At 41.2% G+C, this 23,805-nt stretch overlaps 1 protein-coding gene and 2 pseudogenes across 1 annotated transcript in view; 1 reads left to right on the top strand and 2 right to left on the bottom strand.

Moving 5' to 3' along the window:
- The window catches only part of MINDY2 (MINDY lysine 48 deubiquitinase 2), a 67,665-nt gene that overhangs the window by 24,055 nt on the left and 19,805 nt on the right, over positions 1-23,805 (bottom strand). Inside the window, exons 3-5 of the mRNA XM_036302990.1 lie at positions 23,024-23,088; positions 12,579-12,737; positions 6,864-6,966 (exon numbers count right to left, since the gene is read on the bottom strand). Of these exons, the coding sequence (XP_036158883.1) occupies positions 6,864-6,966; positions 12,579-12,737; positions 23,024-23,088 (327 nt within the window). The remainder of the gene's footprint in view (positions 1-6,863; positions 6,967-12,578; positions 12,738-23,023; positions 23,089-23,805) is intronic.
- Positions 1,079-1,967, top strand: LOC118675270 (annotated as a pseudogene).
- Positions 18,871-20,917, bottom strand: LOC118652833 (annotated as a pseudogene).

Genomic DNA, 23,805 nt, shown 5'->3' with positions numbered 1-23,805 from the left:
CAACTCACTCACCCAATATGCATCTACAAATCCTTCAAGAAGACACAAAAATTCAATGGAAATACAGCACATTCTCTCTGAAAAATTCAACACTAGAAAGGTCTTTCTTGACTTCTTTCTATAGAACAGGACAGAGGCTCAGAGAGAATGACTTTCTCAAGGACAAAATTACTTATGGGAAAGATTGAAACCCAGGAGAATTGTTGGTATTAAGTTTAAACATTTAGTGCTTATGTCCTGGCTGGTGTGGCTCAGTTAATTGGGCATCGTCCCATGCACCAAAAGTACACATACCCGGTTGCAGGTTTGATCCCAGTAAGGGTGCATGTGGAGGCAACCAATCGGTATTTCTCTCTCACATCAATGGTTCTCTCTCTCTCTCTCTCTCTCTCTCTCTCTCTCTCTCTCTCTCTCTCTCTCTCTCTCCCTTTCTCTTTGAAAATAATACTAATACGAATAATAATAATAAATAATTTAGTGCTTATTATTATCAATGCAAACTGAATTGTATTTCTTCCCAAACCATAAAGCAGGGTAATTTGGAGAGACAGAGAGCAATGTTTCCTAATTCTTCTACCAACTCTTAAACAGTGACACTCCTGTGATTTTAGTGGAATATTAAAAAACCTAATCTAGTTCCAACTTTTCATAACTAATTAAACAAATTTTGGCAAACAATACTAAGCATTACATAGCAGTTTATTTATCTGCATTGCTTCAAATCACAAATAGTTTATTTGCAATATTTAGATTAAATTTCAATTTTGTTATTAATGATAATAAAGTAGGGTGAAAATTAATATAATGGTAACAATAAGATAGTATCACTGAAAATAAATTTAAATTAGAAATTATTTTCCTGAGAGGGGTTGGGAAGGGTTGCCATGGTGTGTGCCTGGGCCGCTGGCCATGTGACTAGGCCTTTTAGGGTGGGTTCTGCTATTTGCAGTGACTCCAGAGCAGCCTCACTTTGTTGGTCTGAAGATAACCCTGGAAGCTGAGGAAGTTGCTTAGAAGTTCCGCTGGGGATGCTCTGGGGAAGACTGGCTGCCAAGGCAGCTCCAATGCAAAGGTCGCCATGGATCAGAACAATAGCATGCCACCCTACACTCAAGTCCTGGCCTCCCCTGAGGGCACATGACTCATGGAATCCCTAGCTTTAGCCCAATGATGCCGTATGGCACAGGGCTGACTCCACAGCCCATTCAGAACACCAACAGTCTGTCCATTCTGGAGGAGCAGCAAGGGCAGCAGCGAAGGCCCAGCAGGTGAATCAGGAGCCTCAGGACAGACACTCAGCTCTTCCACTCACAGACTCTAACGACTGCAGCCATGCCGGGCACCATGACCCGGTACCCTTTACCCCTAACCCCCACCACACAGCCCTCTGAGAGCTCGGAGATCATGCCACAGCTGCAAAATACTGTATCCACAGTGAATCTTGGTTGTAAACTTGACCTAAAGACCATTGCACTTCGTGCCTGAAATACTGCATATAATTCCAAGTGGTTTGCTACTGTGATCATGAGAATAAAGGAGCCCCGGACCACAGCCCTGATCTTCAATTCTGGGAAGATGGTGGGCACCCATGCCAGGAATGAAAACCGGTCCAGACTAGCAGGAAGAAAGTATGCCAGAGTTGTACAGAGTTGGGTTTCCCAGCCAAGTTTTTGGACTTCAAGATACAGAACATGGTGTGGAGTTGCAATGTGAAGTTCCCCACAAGGTTAGGAGGCCTCATGCTGACCCACCAACAGTTCAGTGGTTATGAGCCAGAGTTATTTCCTGGTTTAATCTACAGGATGATCAAACCCAGAATTGTTCTCCTTATTTTTGTTTTGGGAAAAGTTGTATTAACAGGTGCTAAAGTCAGAGCAGAAGTTTATGAAGCCTTTGAAAACATCTACTCTATCCTCAAGGACTTCAGGAAGACAATGTCATGGCTGTTTTGTCCTCCCACCCTCTAGTTTTAAAAACTCATCAATTTTGGTACATTTAAGTGGTGGTGTTGAGGGTAGCCTGGGTCTGTGTGGATTGCAGCCTGCACATGCGCCTGTCTTACTGTAATGGCTGCACTGTGCTGACAGTCTACTTTGATTTTAGATTTAGATTTTAAACTCTTACTGCTGTTGACAAATTGGTTTAAGAAACAAAACTTGCCGAAACCGGTTTGGCTCAGTGGATGGAGCGTCGGCCTGCGGACTGAAGGGTCCCAGGTTCGATTCCGGTCGGGGGCATGTACCTGGGTTGCGGGCATATCCCCGGTGGGAGATGTGCAGGAGGCAGCTGATCGATGTTTCTCTCTCATCGATGTTTCTAACTCTCTATCTCTCTCTCCCTTCCTCTCTGTAGAAAATCAATAAAATATATAAAAAAAAAAAAAAAAAAAAAAGAAACAAAACTTTGGTGTTAAAGCCACCTCTACAATTGACTGGACTTTTAATTTTGTTTGCTTTCTTCCTCCTAAACCACAGGTTTTATATTTCTACCAGAAAAGTAAAAATGTTTTTTAAAACTGTTGTTTTTCTAATTTGTAAGTCCAGAATTTATTTTTGTGCCAGACACATTCCTCCTTCTCAGGACTGCAGGAAAGAACAGATGCATTAGTGAACACGAACGGCTGTAAATATTTCTCTTCTCAGTACTCTGTACAATAAATGCTGTTTATAAAAGTGTTAGGTTGATGTTATAAATGATGACTTGTAAGATTTATGTGATCATACTGTTTTTAAATAAGCCAAATTTCCTTTTACCTTATTACCTCTTTTTGTTCCTTTCTGCCTAATTTTAGTGTCCCTCTTTTTAACTTCACATCCTTTAAGGCACTCAGTACTTTCATCTTCTCTAATAGCTCTTTAGTAATAAAGGAAAATAATTTGATAAACTAATTTAGTATTGAATTTCTGAAACTAAGAGATACTTTCAAACACTAATGTCAGAAAAATAATTTTTTTGTGTGTGGGTTCAGGCATTATATCTAAAATATAATCACCTTTTGGATATTTTATTGATTCAAAAGGAAAATTACAGTTGTACGCTAAATAGAAAAGAGAGCAAACTACTACTTCAGTTGAAAACTATACCCAAGAAAATATGAAGAAAATGATGGAGGGAAGCTAACTGCTACATTATAAGCAAAAATGTCCATTGTGACCTCTTCTTTTATATATGACTAGAGGCCCAATGCATGAAATTCATGTAAGAATAGGTCTTCCTTCCCCCAGCTGCTGGCACCGGCTTCCCTCTGGCACCCAGAACCTGGGCTTCCCTTGCAGCCCTGGCTTCGTCCAGAAGGTCATGTGGAAGGAAGTCTGGAGTAATTAGCATATTACACTTTTATTACAGACTAGAGGCCTGGTGCATGAAAATCTGTGCACTGGGGGGGCGGGGAAGAGGTCCCTCAGCCCGGCCTGCCCCCTCTCACAGTCTGGGAGTCCTCAGAGGATGTCCTACTGACGGCTTAGGCTCGCTCCATGGGAGTGGGTCTAAGCTGCAGTCTGGCCTCCCTCTGTGGGAGGTGACCGGGCTGATCAGGGGAAGGCACTGTCCCGTTCACCCTGCTGCTGCCGCCACTGCTGACCATGGCGGCTGTGAGGCCTGAGCCCTGGGCCTCGCAGCTGTCAGGGCTCACGGCTGCCTGAGCCCACAGGAGATGTTTCTCCTCACGGCTAACTGAGCCCATGGCTGTCTGAGCCCACGGCTGCCATGAGCCCCGGGCCTCGCAGCCACCAGGGCTCAAGGCTGCCGTGAGCCCCAGGCCTCGCAGCCACTGTGGCTTTGTCTACATCAGCCGTGGGCAAACTACGGCCCGCGTGCCGGCTGTTCTATCCTGCCGGCGGAGCCGAAAGAGCGGAGGGTTCTCTTGCTCTCCCCTCCGCTCCTTCACCAGCAGCAGTGTTAACATGTATTAGTTCACACAAACACTCCATCCATGCTTTTGTTCCGGCCCTCCGGTCCAGTTTAAGAACCCATTGTGGCCCCTGGTCTAGATGGACGTTTGCCCTAATTAGCATATTACTCTTATTAGTATAGATTTCTTAGTGCCTTATAAAAGTAACCATTGGAGTTAAACAATTATTTCAAGTAGACTACACACTTGTAGTTTCTTATAAAAGAAAAACTAGTTTAGTTTTTTAATTATAGTGAATTCTATATATAATTATTCCTTGATACAGGAATCTGATATGCACAATTTCATCACTACAAAATGTATATGTCAATAATTTAATCAATTCTGGTATATATTACCCAAAAATTTTATACCATTAAAGAAGATACTTCCTTCCTTGTTTTTAACAAGATGTTCTTCTCAAGTTATCAATACAATATAAGTTAGCTATTGGTTTTCATTATCCTGGGAAATCAATGTCAGAAAATTAATAATAATAATAATAATAGCAACATCAGGTTGAGAAAAAGGAGAAATGAAAAAGGTACTGGAGCTTTTGTTGTTGTTGTGCATTTGTTGTGTATAGAGCTTGGGTAAGTTCTAGTGAGAGAAAATATATATATTTTTTAAATGTTTTAATGTCATTTATCAATCTGTTTTCTTTTTTTAAAAATATATTTTATTGATTTTTTTTTTTTTTTACAGAGAGGAAGGGAGAGGGACAGAGAGTTAGAAACATTGATGAGAGAGAAACATCGGTCAACTGCCTCCTGCACATCCCCAACTGGGGATGCGCCCGCAACCAAGATACATGCCCTTGACCGGAATCGAACCTGGGACCCTTCAGTCCATAGGCCAATGCTCTATCCACTGAGCCAAACTGGTCAGGGCTATTGATCTGTCTTCTGTTTCTTTCTTTCTTTCTTTTTTAAATCCTCACCCGAGGATATTTTTCCACTGAATTTTAGAGAGAGTAGAAGAGAGAGGGAAAGACAGAGAGAAATAGAGATGTGAGAGAAACACATCGACTAGTTGCCTCCTGCATGGGCCTGGGCCGGGGAGGAACCTGCAACCGAGGTATGTGCCCTTGACCAGAATTAACCTGGGACCTTTCAGTCCACAGGCCAACGCTCTACCCACTGAACCAAACCAGCTTGAGCTAGAGAAAATATTTTTAACAAATATTTTATTGCTTCTCTCCCCTCTAAAATTTAAACTTTGCTGCCTTAGGTTGTAGTGAAAGAGCTGTCATACAGAACAATGATAATATCCTTGTATATTTATTTATGTGTTTAAGGCAAGTAGAAGACTAAGATAAGCCTCAGTTAAAATACTGTGTGTTTTCTTGCTACTTGCCTCTTGCTAAACTTGGATAATGGTGTAATAAAATTAGTTGGGTTCTGATTGATCAATATGGTATGGGATTCATATACATGTCTTCTTTTATATGTTCTCATATACTCTTGTAGTAACTTAGTTTTTATTTTTTTAAAAAATGATAATAGTAACATATATTATAATAATATATAATGTATACCACATGTAAAAGAATTGTGTGTCTAAGAAAAATGAAGCTCACTCCCACTTATGATTTTTCTTCCTTTTATTTACCCTACAAACAGAGAATAGCAACCTCAGTATTTGAACATATTTATGAAAAAGTGAAGTGGGTGGTGGGGAAGGTATATCCAAATGCTATAGCTCCTGACAGCATTCTTCTCCTTCCCTTCACTGACTGAAACACAGCTGAAAAATATGAAATTGCTTCTATGGAGATGAATTTAGCAATTTTAATTAGTTAAGGATTAGGATAACTGAATGATCAAAGGTATACTTTGATTAAAAATGGAGCTTTAGCCCTAGATGGTTTGGCTCAGTGGATAGAGCACCGGCCTGCGGAATAAAAGGTCCCGGGTTCGATTCCAATTAAGGGCACATGTCTGGGTTTCGGGCTCGATTCCCAGTGGGGGGAATGTAGGAAGCAGCCGATCAATGATTCTCTCTCATCATGGATGCTTCTATCTCTCTCTCTCTCTCTCTCTCTCCCCCTCTCCCTTCCTCTCTGAAATCAATAAAAAATATATTAAAAAAAAAAAGAATGGAGCTTTACTATACTATGTTATACTGAAACATAAGGCAGAGCCCTACTAAAATGAATACTGAGTACCATGATACTCTTCTCAGTCAACTGAAGTGTCCAGAATGAACTATAAAGTTCATGTAGTACTCCCAAATAATAATAATTTTTTTAAATATATTTTATTGATTTTTTACAGAGAGGAAGGGAGAGAGATAGAGAGTTAGAAACATCGATGAGAGAGAAACATCGATCAGCTGCCTCCTGCACATCTCCCACTGGGGATATGCCCGCAACCAAGGTACATGCCCTTGACCGGAATCGAACCTGGGACCTTTCAGTCCGCAGGCCGATGCTCTATCCACTGAGCCAAACCGGTTTCGGCAATAATAATTTTTTTAAAAAGCAATTATCAGTTACCCCTGATAATTTACCGTATCAAAACTAACAAGAGAGCCCTAGTCGGTTTGGCTCAGTGGATAGAGCATCGGCTTGCAGACCAAAGGGTCCTGGGTTTGATTCCAGTCACAGGCATGTACCTTAGTTGCAGGATCCTCCATGGCCCGGGCAGGAAGCGACCAATCGATGTGTTTCTCTCACATCGATATTTCTCTCTTGTCTTTTCCTCTCACTAAGAAATCAATGGAAAAATATCCTCCGGTGAGGATTTAAAAAAGCTAAGAAGAGATTCTAAAGACCTTTATTAAAATCCAGGCCTCATTGTACAAGTCAAGTGAAAAGGTTTCTAGGAAAAACCTTTCAGTGGCACCTTTATGAAAAATTACTTAATGCCTATAAAAGTGGCAACACTTCTGTTTTAAGACATTTGAAAGATCTTAAATTATCAGACAATTTATTTTGCCAAGAATAAGTCAGGTAATAGCAGCACTCACCCACCTTCACTAACCAGCTCACTATTGTCTGACTGCTTACAAGAGATGATCTTCTCCACTAGTTGGTTGTAGCTGCAGTTACCAACAGCTTTTACAATGTCATCAATCTAGAAAACAAATGACTGTCTTACTAATCATGATAAGATTAAAAACAATAACAAAGAAACCAATATCACTCTTTAGGGTTTTATTCTAATACAATACTAAAGATACAAATATTATTTATGAAAAAAATCAACACTAAAATTAACACCCAACTGTTTTCAGTTTTGTTTACAGCTATATTATAAAAAATATTTTTTAAAAAAAGAAAAATAGTGCTCACTTGTATGTCAATTACGCAAAAAATAATTAAATGGGTTTATTACATGCAACTTTATTTCCTAAGGTTGTAAAGATGCATTTAAGTGATTAAAATAAAAAATAAACCATTTAAGGAGGAAAAATAAGAAAAGCTGTTTTTTTCTTTTCTGAAATACAAATATTTTGCATTTAAAGCAAGGCAAATATAAAGATGCAAATTTATGAGATTAAAGTTTTCCCATTTTATTTATTACTAGGGGGCGGGGGGTCCCTCAGCCTGGCCGGCGCCCTCTCGCAGTCCAGGAGCCCTCAGGGGATGTCCAACTGACAGCTTAGGCCCGCTGGCAGTCGGACATCCTTAGCGCTGCTGCGGAGGCAGGAGAGATTCCTGCCACCACCGTGCGCTCGCCAGCTGTGAGCCCAGTTTCTGGCTGAGCAGCGCTCACCCTGTGTGAGTGCACTGACCACCAGAGGGCAGCTCCTATATTGAGCATCTGCTCCCTTGTGGTCAGTGCACATCATAGCAACCAGTCATTCCGCTGTCCGGTCGATTTGCATATTAGCCTCTTATTATATAGGATTTACCTCCTAGCCAAGTATAGTGAAAATGAGTAGACACAACTAACTTTATTTTTCTGAAGAAAAGTTAACGTATATTAATCAGGGACAGTTTTTGCCTAATGATTCTTATTTAATATTTGTCTTTGGAGGTTCACAAGAAAAGTGAATTCAATGTTTTAAGTTATAGGAATATAAAATTCTACTCTCTCTCCATTATACTTTGTTTTGATTATTGAAGAAAAATAGATTTCTGCTGTCTCAACAACTTATTTTGTTTGCCCTCCCATCCCTAAAATATCTTTATAAATGATTTACATGTACTACTGTATGAATATAATATATCCATAATAAAACAAGTACAAATTAATACAATGATATAAAAAATAAGAGGGCCGATATTTTCTTTCAACATCCAAATGATCTTCTTGAATACTTACTCTTTGAACATCATAAGTCTTAACATATATCTGCACAAGAAATACTCTGGACAGTAGTTCCCAAACTGGGAAACTTATTAAAAAGATTTAGGCCCTGGCCAGTGTGGCTCAGTTGGTTGAAGTATCATCTGTGCACTGGAAGGTTACAGATTTGATTCCGGTGAAGGCACATACCTAGGTTGTGGTTTGGTCCCAGGTCGGGGCTCATGCGAGAGGCAACCAGTTGATGTATCTCTCTCACCTGGATGTTTCTTTCTCTCCTCCACCCCATCCTCCCTCTCTAAAATTAAGTTTTAAAAAAGATTTAAAAGAATTCCAGGCCCAAGTTGCTTCTCAATTGTCTAAGCTTTATTCCACTGCTGAATAGCAAAATTTGAGAATAACTGCTCTGCTCTAGGCTATAATTTATTTCTTTTAGCTTGGTGCACGAATTCGTGCACCAGTGGGGTCCCTCGGCCTGGCCTGTGCGATCGGGCCGAAACTGGCTCTCTGACATCCCCTGAGGGGTCCCAGATTGTGAGAAGGCACAGGCCAGGCCGAGGGGCCCCACCGGTGCACAATCAGGGCCGGGGAGGGATGCGGGAGGTTGGCCAGCCAGGGAAGGACCAGGGGAGGGCTCCAGGGTGTGTCCAGCCCATCTCGCTCAGTCTCAATCAGCTGGACCCCAGCAGCAAGCTAATCTACCAGTCGGAGCATCTGCCCTCTGGTGGTCAGTGCACGTCATAGCGACTGGTCGACCGGTAGAGTGTCTATCCCCTGGTGGTCAGTGCACATCATAGTGACTGGTCGACCGGCCTACTGTCTGCCCCCTGGTGGTCAGTGCACATCATAGCAAGTGGTTGAGCAGCCTTAGCATATCATTAGCATATTACGCTTTGATTGATTGAACGGACGACCGGACACTTAGCATATTAGGCTTTCATTATATAGGATTCCTGCAAAATTCTACCATGTTTTGTAAAAGCCTCTTAACCATGCAAGTGGAACTGATGGTTGGTTGAGAAGGCCAGTAAATTGAAAAAGTCAAAGCAGTGAATTATGGAAAATGTTACATACATATCTAAAACATTTCATATTAACTAAAAGCACATAAATGTATTCACTTGTCAATCTTACGATGCAGAGTAAAATAAGGTTTTTCTTTGAAAGAGGATCTTTTGGTTACGAGTCTATGTAAACCACACAAAAGAGTATGACTTCCAGCTTTGATACATTTAAAATGAAAACTTAAACCCTTAAGAAGCAAATGGAGGGCACAGTTCTTTTAGATTTTCATTCTTTTTCTTTTTTTAAACACACACACACACATATGTGTGTGTGTGTGTGTGTGTGTGTATATATATATTATTGATTTAAGAGAGGAAGGAAGGGAGAGGGAAAAAGAGATAGAAACATCAATGATGAGAGAGAATATCAGCTGCCTCCTGCACTCCCCACACTGGGGATCGAGTCCACCACCCGGGCACGTGCCCTTAACTGGAATCGAACCTGGGACCCTTCAGTCTGCAGGCTGACACTCTATCAACTGAGCCAAACCAGCTAGAGCTTCAGTCTTTTTCTTAACACTTACACTGTTTAGAGCATTTCTTTTTTTTTTTTTTTAAATATATTTTATTGATTTTTTATAGAGAGGAAGGGAGAGAGATAGAGAGTTAGAAACATCGATCAGCTGCCTCCTGCACATCTCCCACTGGGGATGTGCCCGCAACCAAGGTACATGCCCTTGACCGGAATCGAACCTGGGACCCCTCAGTCCGCAGGCCGACGCTCTATCCACTGAGCCAAACCGGTTTCGGCTAGAGCATTTCTTTAGTGAGTCAACTTCGTTGTCTTTCCAAAGAACCTGAATTTTCAACCCTAAGGAATCCACTAAAATACAACTAGAATAACAAATACCAGATCAATGTGCAAAAATCAATTTTACTTCTATATACTAACAATGAACAATACAAAATTTCAAGTTTTCATAGGCTGAATCTCTGTATTAATATTTCATTCAATTAATTCATTTGGGTGCCTTTTATACACTACTATATACTAGGTGCTGTTAGATCAATTGCAGATGCAGCAGAGAACAAAACAAATGTTCTACGGTTTCATAAAGTTTATATTCTGGAACAAACACAAACAATAAACCAAATAATCAAATATATTATATGCTAGGTAGTTGTATGCAACTGTTCTTTTTCATTGTTCTATAATATTTCATCTTTTGACAGCTACCTAAGTTGTTTTCAGTTGGGGCTACAACAAATAATACTGTTATGAATATTCTTGTACACTTATCTTGTTCCACATATCAAGAATTTCTCTAGGATATGCATTGTCAAATTTCTGAATACTAGGATATCCTTATCCTCACCTTTACTAGATAATTTCAAACTGCTTTCCAAGGTACACAGCCAATTCACATTCTCTTCAGCAGGAAATGAGAATACAATGCACATCTCCAACATTTAGTACTGTCAGGCTTTTAGATGTTAGCCATCCTGATGTGTGCAGAGTGGTATCTCATTTTGGTTTTAATTTGCATTTCCCGGATGGCTAGCTCATATGTTCACTGGCCACTTGCATATCCATTCTTGTGAAGTGCCTATTCAAATCATTTGCTCCTTTTTTTATTGGATGGCCTACCTTTTAAAAAAGTACCTGTAGGAGCACTTTATACTTTCTGGATATTCATCCTAATGTAAGTTGTGATCATCTTCTACTCTGTGGCTTACATTTACATTCTCTTTGGAATTTCTTCAGACAAATACAAATTCTCAATTTTAATGTAGTCATGTTCCACCTATGTTCTTCATAGTTAATACATTTGTGTCTTGTTTTAGAACCTTTTCTTATCATTAATGTTAAAAACATATTCTCAAACTTATATAATTTTATTTTTTACAGTTAAAAGATAAGTGCACATGGAATAGAATTTTATTGTGTGACTTGGGGGAAACAACTTCATTTTTTTCTAATTGGCTATCTAATTAGAAATTTGAATTGGCTATCTGGCTATTTTTTTTTCTGGTTTGCATAATTTCTTTATTTAAATTCTTATGCAAGTCTTAACTTGGATTAGAATGGCTAACTATTTACATATCTAATTGTCTTAGCACCTTTTATTGAAAGGACTACCTTTCCCCCATTACCTTACAGTGCCCTAATTCTGTCTATATATTCACACAGTCTTTCTTAACTACAATCGTTAAAATATTTTGTATCTGGAAGAGCAAGTCCTCCCTACTTATTCTGCTTCAAGAATATCTTGGCTTTGCCCTAGTTGGTGAGGCTCAGTTGTTTGAGCATCGTCCATGCACCAAATGGTTGATGGTTCAAATCTCTCTCAGGGCATAAGACCAGTTGTAGGCTTGATCCCCAGTAGGGGGTATGCAGGAGGCAGTTGATCGATGTTTCTCTCTCACATTGACGTTTCTCTATCTTTCTGTCCCCCTTCCTTCTCTAATATCAATAAAAACATACTTTTTTATTTTTTAAAAGAATATCTTTGCCGAAACCGGTTTGGCTCAGTGGATAGAGCATCGGCCTGCGGACTGAAGGGTCTCAGGTTTGATTCCGGTCAGGGGCATGTACCTGGGTTGCGGGCATATCCCCAGTGGGAGATGTGCAGGAGGCAGCTGATCGATGTTTCTCTCTCATCGATGTTTCTAACTCTCTATCTCTCTCCCTTTCTCTCTGTAAAAAATAAATAAAATATATTATATAAAAAAAAATACCTTGGCTTCTATTCCTACATCTTTTTATTTCCATATAAATTGTAGAATCAACTTTTCACATTCTAAAACTACTCCCACAATCTGCTGGGATTTTGTTTGGGATTGTATTAAAACTATAATTTACTTTAAAGAGAAATGGCATCTATATAAATTCAGTCTTGAAATCTAAATTTTCATGTGTGTAAAAAGAATGTATAGTCAGGTTCATAAAAAACAAGTAAAGCCTAGCTGGTATGGCCCTAATTGAGTTGGCCCCTAACTCCCTGAAGGGACACTCAGAAGTCTTGGGCTTGGGCAGGTTTACCAGTTTGGAGGACTGCTTTCTTAACCTCTCAGTTTGGCTCATTCCAGGTAAAAACAAAAATAAGTATCAGCCCTAGCCGGTTTGGCTCAATGGATAGAGCATCAGCCTGCAGACTGAAAGGTCCCAGGTTCGATTCCGATCAAGGGCACATACCCAAGTTGAGGGCTCGATCCTCAGTGGGGGGCACGCAGGAGGCAGCCGATCAATGATTCTCTCATCATTGATGTTTCTATCTCTCCCTGTCCCTTCCTCTCTGATTAAAAAAAATAATAAAAATTTTTAAAAACTCCCTTAAAAAAAAAGTACCAAAAATATAATCTAAATTAATTTGCCAAAGTAATAGCATTTTACTAAATTTGTGTTTATATAATTTAAAATTTTCTACTTACCTGAGGGTCCACTAACCACCCATGGTATAAAGGAATATCAAGGAGATCAAATACTATGCATTCTGGTGTATATTCAAACACTCGGACACCAGTGAATTTTACATTTACATCCAAGCCTGTCTGTAGTTTGTGCAAGATTGCCATAGCATCACTCATATTCTGAAAACAGAAAAGAAAAGGGTAACAATAAGAAAAAGGAAACAGTAATAAAGAAGATATTTACATGCAAGACATTTCCTTCTAATTTTCCATTTTTTATTTTTATTAAGTATGTACTATGTGCTGGACACCAATCTGAGTTCTAAATATATAATAATACCAGAGGCCCGATTTTGTGCACTCGGGGCAGGGGGGGGGTCCCTCAGCCTGGCCTGCACCCATTTGCAGTCCAGGACCCCTTGGAGGATGTCCACCTGTCAACTTAGGCCCACTCCCCGGGGGATCAGGCCTAAGCTTGCAGTCAGACATCCTTCTGGCAGCCAGGGAGCCCTCGGGGGATGTCCGACTGAAGGCTTAGGTCCCCAAGGGAGCTGTGATGAGGAAGTTGGGGTGACAGAGTAGCCACGCTGTCCCGCCCAGCCGCCCTGGGTCGGGTCACACACAGGACGCCCGGGCGGGCCGGCAGATCGCTGCTGCCCCACCAGGCCGCCCCAGGTCAGGTCGCACATGGGATGCCCGCCGCCCCAGGTCGCAGATAGCAGGCCCGGATGGCAGCAGGGCAGGCAGGATGGCACTGTCCCGCCCCACCGCTCCGGGTGTCAAATAGCAGGCAGAGATGGCAGCGGGGCAGGCGGGATGACACTGTCCCACCCTGCCTGCAGTATGTAAATTAGCCGCCATCTTTGTTGGCGGTTAATTTGCATATCGTGCTGATTAGCCAATGGGAGGCGTAGCGAAGGTATGGTCAATTACTATGTTTGTCTATTATTAGACAGGATGATCTCATTCATAGATGAACTCTAATGAACAAAATAAACCAGAGATGAACAAAATAGATCCAGAGACAGAGAAACACAGAACAGACTGTCAGATCTTAGAGGGAAAGTGGCAGTGGGTGGGTAGGAAGAGATCAACCAAAGAACTGGTAGGCATACATATGTATAACCCATGGACACAGACAATAATGTGGTGAAGGTCTAGGGTGGGGGTGGGGTGAGCTAGATAGGGTCAATGGGGAATAAAAGGGACATACTTTCAACAGTAAAGATTAAAAAACTATATATATAGAACAAAATAGACAAAGTTTCTGATCTCATGCAACTAATGCTACTGAGAGAGACAAGTATATTCTATATTCATAAAAGGCTAAGTGACAGACCGTTTGTCTGTCCGACCAGCTGGTGCATATGATATGCCCTGGCAGTTTAAAAATAAACGTTGACTTGTGCATGCGTGATACATATAAAGCTCTCACTGGCGCCAATTGCACATGTGTTTTAATTTTAAAATACTACTAGAGGCCCGGTGCACAAAATTCATGCACAAGGGCGGGGGGGGGGGTCCCCTCAGCCCAGCCTGTACCCTCTCCAATCCAGGACCCCTCGGGGGATGTCCTCTCACAATCCAGGACTGCTGGCTCCTAACTGCTCACCTGCCTGCCTGATTGCCCCTACTGGACCCCTGCCAACCTGATCACCCCTAACCACCTCTGGCTGCTGGCCTGGTCACCCCAAATGCCAACCCCCAAGGCCTGGTTGCCCCTCACTGCCCCCCCTACCAGCCTGGTCACCCTTCACTGCCTCCTCCCCCCCTCCGCTGGCCTGGTCGCCTCACATAGCCTGTTCAGTCGTTTGGTCGTCCCTCACTAACCCCCTTGCCGGCCTGGTCACCCCACCCAGCCTGCTGCTCAGTCATTTGGTCGTCCCTCACTAACCCCGCTGCCAGCCTGGTCACCCCACGCAGCCTGCTGCTCAGTCGTTTGGTCGTCCCTCACTAACCCCCCGGCCAGCCTTGTCGCCCCACGCCTGTTTGGTCATTGTTCAGTTGTGATGGCCCCTGGCTCTTTATATATATAGATATTATATATACTATTTTGACATGTAATTTTTTTGCAGTAATGTAATTGCTGCATGAATCTTTCTTCTAATTAATTTCCTTCAATGTGCATGAATCCGTGCACCGGGCCACTAGTAAATACATAATATAATATCAAGTATTAGTAAGAAAAATTGAGCAGGACAAGGATGTACAGAGTGACAGGGGTGAGGGACCGATTTTAGACCAGGAAGGCTAAAGACAAAAGTTTCTAGTCAAAGAAGGCCTCTTCCACTTTTAGGTATATATTCAAAACAATTGAAAGCAATGTCTTGAAGAGATATTTGTACACCTAGATTCATTGCAGCATTATTCACAACAGCCAAGAGGTAGAAACAATCCACATGTCTACTGACATATATGTAAAGAAAATGTGGTATATACATACAATGGAATATTATCCAGCCTTAATAAAAGAAGGAAATCCTATTATATGCTACAGTATGGATGAAACTTGAGGACATCATGCTGAATAAATAAGCCATTGCAAAAGGACAAATTCTGCATTATTCTACTTATATGAAATATCCAGAGTAGTCAAAATCATGGGAACTGAAAGTAGAATGATGGTGGTTGGGGCCTGGAGGGAAAGAGAGCTGAGGAATTGTTTGATGGGTACAGAATTTCAGTTTTACAAGATAAAAATGTTCTGGAGATCTGTTACAAAACAATGTGAACATGGTTAACATTACTGAATTATACATTTAAAATGGTTACGAGACTAAATTTTATCTTTTTTAACCACAAAAGAAAAAGAAATGAGCTATCAAGACATGGAGGAAATTTAAATGTATATTATTACTAAGTGAAAGAAACCAATTTGAAATTATTTCATTTATTTTGTTGTAGCCATGCTTGACTCTTTGCTATTCCATGGACACAGTATTGAACTCATTTAGCATCAGAGTTTTTGCACCAGCATCCACTTTGTCTGGAATGTGGCTATATGCTCTATGATTCCAAATGACAATGTGAGAAAGACAAAACAATGCAGACAGCAAGATCAGTGGTGGCCAGAGGTTAGGAGGAGGGAGGGATATATAGGCAGAGCACGGAGGATTTTTAGGGCAGTGAAACTCTTATGTATGATACTATAATGATGGATATATGTCATTATATATTGGTCAAACTCATAGAATATATAACACAAAGAGTGAACCCTAATGTAAACTATGGACTTTGGGTATTAATTATGTATCAGTGTAGGTTCATCAATTATAACAAATGTATCACTCTGATACAGGATGTGGATAGTCAGGGAGATTATGGGTGTGTATTTGGAGGCCAGAGGAATATGGGAACTTTGTACTTTTTATTAATTTTGCTGTGAACTTAGAGTGCTTTAAAAAGGGGGAGAGGGCTCTTTAAAAATGACACCTAGCCCAGCCAGTATGACTCAGTAGTTGAGCATCAAACCATGCACCAGGAGGTTGCTGGGTGGATTCCTGGTCAGGGCACATTCCTGGGCTGCGGGCTCAAGAAGGCAGCTGATTGATGATGTTTCTCTCTCATCAATGTTTCGATCTCTCTCTCCCTCCCTTCCTCTTTCTCTAAAAATGAATAAAAACATTTTTTAAAAATGATACCTAAATAGTGACCAAGCAAAACACTGAGCCTTGGGAAGCTCGAGGAAAAAAACATTCCAGACAAAGTGAACACTAGTGCAAAAACTCTGATGCAGAAATGAGTTCAATACTGTGTCCATGGAACAGCAAGGAGTCAAGCATGGCTAGTATAAAATAAGTAAACTGGAAAGTGGTGGGAGATGAAGTCTGAGAGAGACAGAGGCTGGATCACAAAGACTGTTGGCCAACTCAAGGAGTCATTCTATGCATATCAGTTTTCTCAATAAATATAGACACACAGTCTATACTTAAAGAATATTTTTTGATGAAACAAGTAAAAGCCAATATATAAAATTTAATAAAACTTTGTTGAATCCCTACTGTTAATCAGACTCTGTGATACATATTAAAGATATAAAATAGGAGTAGACAATAGCCTACTGGAGAGTTTATAGTAGAAGGGGAGAACACAAAATAAATCCTTTTATGTTAAAACTCAGGACTCTCTGAAATCTGAAAAAGACAAATTTAGATCATAAGAACAAAGTTCTTTTTTACCAATAACTGATAAAATTCCATTCTAAGAACAAAAAAATTATTCAAATATTTAGAATTTATGAATGAGAAAATGTGTAACAGAATAACATCTACATATATATCCTATCTAATAATAGAGAAACATGGTAATTAACCATAACTTCGCTATCCTTCCCATTGGCTAATCAGCGAGATATGCAAATTAACTGCAAGCCAAGATGGCGGCCGCCAGCCAGGCAGCTGAAGCGAACATGAACATGAGGCTTGCTTACTCCAGTGATGGAGGAAGTCAACGTTCCCCGCCTGCTGCAGCTCAGCTCTGAGCTCTGGATGAAACAATGTTGCAATTATAGAACCTAAACCAGGGGTGGGCAAACTTTTTGACTCGAGGGCCACAATGGGTTCTTAAACTGAACCGAAGGGCCGGAACAAAAGCATGGATAGAGTGTTTGTGTGAACTAATATAAATTCAAAGTAAACATCATTACATAAAAGGGTACGGTCTTTTTTTTTTTTTAGTTTTATTCATTTCAAACAGGCCAGATCCAGATCCAGCCCGCGGGCCGTAGTTTGCCCACGGCTGACCTAAACAAACCCCAGAAACCTGCTTTCAGCCAGCGCAGCCTCAGAGCTTAGAGCGGCCAGTGATGGCAACAGAGTTTCAATTATAGAATCTAAACAAACCCTGGTACCTGCTTTCAGCCGGCAATGGCCTCAGAGCTGGAGCCTGCTCTCAGCTCCAGTGACAGCTATAGAAGGTAAATTAATCCCAGAATAAAAAAAGAAAAAAGGAGAGGCTGGGAGCTTCAGTCGCCCACCAGCCTGAAAACAGCCCTCAGCCCCTCACCCAGACTGGCCAAGCACCCCAGTGGGGACCCCCACCCTGAAGGGGGTGTGACCAGCCACAAACAGCCATCATCCCATCATCCAGGCTGGCCAGGCACCCCAGTGGGGACCCCCACCCTGAAGGAGGTGTGACCAGCTGCAAACAGCCATCATCCCATCATCCAGGCTGGCCAGGCACCCAAGCGGGACCCCCACCCTGAAGGGGGTGTGACCAGCTACAAACAGCCATCATCCCATCATCCAGGCTGGCCAGGCACCCAAGCGGGACCCCCACCCTGAAGGGGGTGTGACCAGCTGCAAACAGCCATCATCCCATCATCCAGGCTGACCAGGCACCCAAGCAGGACCCCCACCCTGATCCGGGACACCCTTGAGGGCAAACCAGCCGGCCCTCACCCATGCACCAGGCCTCTATCCTATATAGTAAATGGGTAATATGCAAACTGACCCTAACAGCAGAAAGACTGGGAATGACTGGTCACTATGACACACACTGACCACCAGGGGGCAGACGCTCAATGCAGAAGCTGCCCTCTGGTGGTCAGTGCCCTCTCACATGGGAGGAGCTCTGCTCAGCCACAAGCCAGGCTGATGGCTGCCAGTACAGCAGTGGTGGCGGGAGCCTCTCCTGCCTCCTCAGCAGCGCTAAGGATGTCTGACTGCAGTTTAGGGCTGCTCCCTGCTGGCAAGTGGACATCCCCTGAGGGTTGCTGGGCTGCCAGAGGGATGTCTGATTGCCATCTTAGGCCCAATCCCCTGGGGAGCGGGCCTAAGCCAGCAGGTGGTAATCCCCTGAGGGGTCCCAGACTGCGAGAGGGCACAGGCCAGGCTGAGGGACCCCCCTTTCCCCCCGAGGGCACAAATTTTTGTTCACTGGACCTCTAGTATATATATAAAAGCCTAAGCAACCATCCATTAGTTGCTATGACACGCACTGACTATCAGGGGGCAGATGCTCAATGCAGGAGCTGACCCCTGGTAGTCAGTACACAGCCCCTCTCGTGGCCCCTCTCCCTGGCCTGCCAACCTCCTGCAGCCTCTCTCCCTGGCTAGCTGGCCGGCCCCCCAATAGGCTTCGATCACCAGCCAGGTTGAGGGACCCCACCCGTGCACAAATTTGTGCACCGGACCTCTAGTTATTATATAATCTTTGACTTTCACCAGTTTCACCTTTCTAATAACTATGTTTTCCCAAATATAGTTGACCCTAGAATAACATGAGATTGAATTACATGCATCCACTTACACAAACATCTTTTTCAGTAAATATTGTAAATGTATTTTTCTTTCTTATGATTTCCTTTATTATTTTTAAATTATAGTTGACATTCAATATTATATTTTTTCATTATGATTTTCCTAACATTTTCTTTTCTCTAGCTTATTTCATTATAATACAGTAAATAATACTTATAAGATACAAAAATATGTGTTAATAGGCTGTTTACAGTATATTATTGGTAAGGGTTCTGGTCAACAGTAGGCTATTAGTAGCTAAATTCTGGGAGAAAACAAAAGTTATATGCAAATTTATTTTATTGTTTTGCCTCAAAAAGTGACATTTATTCAAAGGAAAAGAAAAGAAAATGACAAGATAGCCATCCCTTGGCTCCATTCCCTCTCCCCTCCTGCTCCTCCTCAGCCTGCCAAGGACTGAGAACCCTGGCTGGGATAAGGCAGCAGGCCAGCCCCTCTGAGATGAGGTCAGCAACATTGAGGGGCATCTCCTCAATGGAGGTGTTGTAGAGTCCTCTTGCCCTAGCTGGTTTGGCTCAGTGGATAGAGCATCGGCCTGTGGACTGAAGGGTCCCGGGTTCAATTCCGGTAAAGGGCATGTACCTTGGTTGCAGGCTCTATCCCCAGCACTGGTCAGGGTGTGTATGGAGGCAACCAATCGACGTGTCTCTCTGTCTCTCCCCAATTCTTCCACTCTCTTTTAAAATGGAAAAATATCCTCCAGTGAGGATTAACAACAACAAAAAGTCCTCTTGTTTTCTTCCGTTACCATATTAATAGCCACACCCTTATGGCCAAAAGGTCCACCCCAACTGATCCTGTGGATATAGTTTTCCCTGTTGGTGGGAAGGTCATAGTTGATGACTAAAGAATCCTGCTGCACATCAATGTCTCTGGCCATCAGGTGTGAAGTAATCCATACTCTGCTAGAGTGGAACTCCCTCATTATTACAATTCATTCCTTTTGGTCCATATATCCATGCATAGCAGAGACAGTGAAGTCTCAGGTGTGCATCTTCTCAGTGAGCCAATCAACTTTTCTTCCAGCGTTGATAAAGATGACTGCCTGGGTGATGGTGAGGGTTTCATACAAGTCACACAACGTGTACAGCTTCCACTCTCCTTTCACACTGATGAAGAATCGGCAGATACCCTCCACAGTCAACTCTTCCTTCTTGACGAGAATCCGAATGGGGTCCCTCATGAACTTCTTGGTCACCTCAAGCACATCGGAAGGCACTGTAGCTGACAGTGATTCCACCTGGGTGCTGCTGTTGAGCTTTTGGAATATGTCATAGATCTGGTCCTTGAACCCATGGCTTAACATTTCATCAGCTTCATCTAGTACAAACCTCTTGATGTATTTGGGAGACAGGTATCTGTGGTTAAGCATATCAAACACATGGCCTGGGGTGCCCACAATGATATGGGGAGCTTCCATCTGCAGCTTCTGCAACTCAGCACACACACTGGTACCCCCAAGGCAGGCAGGAGGCCACCATGTAATCTCTTAAAGCCATGACTACCTTCTGTATCTGCTGTGTCAATTCTCTAGTGGATGCCTGGGCCAAGACCTGGGTGGCCTTTAGATCCAATCCAGTCTGTTGCAGAATTCATATGGGAAAAGTGACTATTTTCCCATCCCAGATTGGGCTTGAGCGATCACATCATAACCCTTGATACAAGGAAGAATGGCTCACTGCTAGATGGCACAGGGCTTCTCAAAACCATAGGCATAGATTACACCTTTATATATCTTCCACATTTTTTACAGATTACATAGTATTAAAATAAATTGATATCATATGATAAGCTCCATAAATAAAGTGATAAAAAAATCAACAAATTTATAAACAAAAAGTTTAAAGGGGTAGGTATTTTGTCATCTTTTTCCTAAATCAAAGTTATGATAATATAAAATATAGAATATAGATCCTAGGAATGATTGTTTATATCACCAGAATTACTATTGGTTCCTGTAAGCCAGTGGTTGAACTATTTTTTAGCAAACTACTGGATATAGAGTTCAAAACCACACTTATAAGGTTTTTCAAGAATTTTCTAGAAACTGTAGATAAATTTAGTAAGACCCTCAATAAGTCTAGTGAGACCGCTGATAAATTTAGTGAGGCCCTCAAGAAATCTAGTGAGACCCCCCGAGGTTATGAAAAAGGACCAACTAGAAATTAAGCATACACTGACTGAAATAAAGGATATTATGCAGAGTTCCAACAGCAGACCAGAGGAGCGCAAGAATCAAGTCAAAGATTTGAAATACAAAGAAGCAAAACACACCCAACCAGAAAAGCAAAATGAAAAAAGAATCCAAAAATATGAAGATAGTGTAAGGAGCCTCTGGGACAACTTCAAGCGAACCAACATCCGAATTATAGAGGTGCCAGAAGAAGAGAGAGAGCAAGATATTGAAAACCTATTTGAAGAAATAATGACAGAAAACTTCCCCCACCTGGTGAAAGAAATAGACTTACAAGTCCAGGAAGCACAGAGAACCCCAAACAAAAGGAATCCAAGAGGACCACACCAAGATACATCATAATTAAAATGCCAAGAGCAAAAGACAAAGAGAGAATCTTAAAAGCAGCAAGAGAAAAACAGTCAGTTACCTACAAGGGCGTACCCATTCGACTGTCAGCTGATTACTCAACAGAAACTTTACAGGCCAGAAGGGAGTGGCAAGAAATATTCAAAGTGATGAATAGCAAGAACCTACAACCAAGATTATTTTACCCAGCAAAGCTATCATTCAGAATTGAAGGTCAGATAAAGAGCTTCACAGATAAGAAAAAGCAAAATGAGTACATCACCACCAAACCAGTATTATATGAAATGCTGAAAGGTATCCTTTAAGAAGAGGAAGAAGAAGAAAAAGGTAAAGATACAAATTATGAACAACAAATACACATCTATAAACAAGTGAATCTAAAAATCAAGTGAATAAATAATCTGATGAACAGAATAAACTGATGAACAGAATAGAATCAGGGGCATAGAAAGGGAGTGGACTGACTATTCTTGGGGGGGGAGGGGTGTGAGGGGTGCGGGAAGAGACTGGACAAAAATTGTACACCTATGGATGAGGACAGTGGGGGGGTGGGGTAAGGGCAGAGGGTGGGTTGGGAACTGGGTGGAGGGGAGCTATGGGGGTAAAAAAGAGGAACAACTGTAATAATCTGAACAATAAAGATTTAATAAAAAAAATAATAAAAAAGAATTTTCCCCTTATATATGTTTTTATTGATTTTTAGAAAGAGGAAGGGAGAGGGATACATCAATGAGAGAGAAACATCATGGATCAGCTGCCTCCTGCATGCCCACTATTGGGATCAAGCCCGCAACCTGGGTATGTGCCCTGACTGAGAATTGAACCAGCGACTTCCTAGTGCATGGGTCGAGGTCACCCAAAGGTACTTCTATCATACCAAAATATTTTTTTAATCTTTTTGTTAATCCTCACCCGAGGATATTTTTCCATTGATTTTTAGAGAGAGTGGAAGGGAGGGGAAGAGAGAGAGAGAGAAACATCGATGCCTGCAACCGAGGTATGTGCCCTTGACCAGAATTGAACCCGTGACTCTAGTCTATGGGCCTATGCTCAAAACACTGAGCCAAACTGGCTAGGGCCATATAAAAATATTTTAAAAATCTACTTCTAGTCATTTAAAAAACTGTCATAGAAACACACAAATACAATGTTGCCTTGTGTAAGCAAAACTGGGAAAAATGTGCTCTTAGTTTACATTACAATTTCTGGTAAAAAGGGTTTAATTAGGAAGGCTATAGCTCTGCATTGGTCTTCCTAAAATTTAGGCTTGACCATTTCTGCTCACATAAAATAGAACATATTACATCATACCTGTGGAACATTAAACACCAGCTTACACTTAGCAATATCAGCTTGATACATTACTATTCTCAAAGCGAATGGTAAAGTTTTTGTTTCAAAGTTGTAACAAACAGTATCTAACAACTGCTTACTTTAAATAACATGAGGAAAGATGAATCAAAGACAAAATCACTTGAAAATCAACTTTGCAAAGAAAATACCAGGTTACCATTCTACGTAGACCTGTAGAATAATATCTATGTTTCATTCTATATAGCATATATATTCATATAAAACAGAGTCTGGCCATTGATAGAGATCAATGAATACATCCTTAAGTTAAAAATTACATATTTTAATATAATAAAAATTGTTTATATTACCTGTTCATAATTTAAACGTTGAATTTCTGAAATTTCTTTTGGCTTTGCTTCAAGCATGTAATCTCCTGTAAAAAGAAATTGTGAAGTTGCCTTTAAAAAAGATTAGATTTAAATTTTAAATTACAGCAGTAAGTGACATGTAAAATTAACCACCTAATTCTAATCAGAGAAAATTGATATTAGTCTCACATATATATATTTTTAATCCTCACCTGAGGATATGTCCATTGATTTTAGAGAGAGAGGAAGAGAAACATCAAAGTAAGAGAGAAACATCAATCAGCCCCCACACCCTGGATGCACCCCAACCATGGATCAAACCCAATGCCACAACCTAGTTATGTGCCCTGACCAGGAACTGAACCCGCAACCCTTCGGTTTCTGGGACAACTCTCCAACCAAGCCACACTGGCCAGGGTTGTCTCATATATTTTTTTCAATTACATACTCTAATGCTTTTGAGCTTTCTCTTTCTTCCAGTTTATAATATATTTGAGCATCTTTCCATGTTACTACAATAAAGCTCTAAATGGCTGTACCAAGTTTCACTGTTATTAATAACATAACTATTACCCCATTACCTTTCCAAGAATGGGTGTTTATCAGTCTTCTAAATGTTTGCGCCATTCTGAGAAGTAAACAAAAATTTTTTGCATTTAAAAAATTGATATATTTTATATATGTATTTTTATTTGGTATCACCTATTTAATATATATGACTTTTGGTATATGTGGCACCTTTTAAATATATGTAGCTCTATTTTAACATCTGCAGTGCCTTA

The sequence above is a fragment of the Myotis myotis genome, unplaced genomic scaffold (genome assembly GCF_014108235.1).
Source record: "Myotis myotis isolate mMyoMyo1 unplaced genomic scaffold, mMyoMyo1.p scaffold_m19_p_1, whole genome shotgun sequence".
Classification (NCBI taxonomy): Eukaryota; Metazoa; Chordata; class Mammalia; order Chiroptera; family Vespertilionidae; genus Myotis; species Myotis myotis.
The sequence above is the reverse complement of the archived record's forward strand: the minus strand, read 5'-3'. Positions and strand labels throughout refer to the sequence as shown.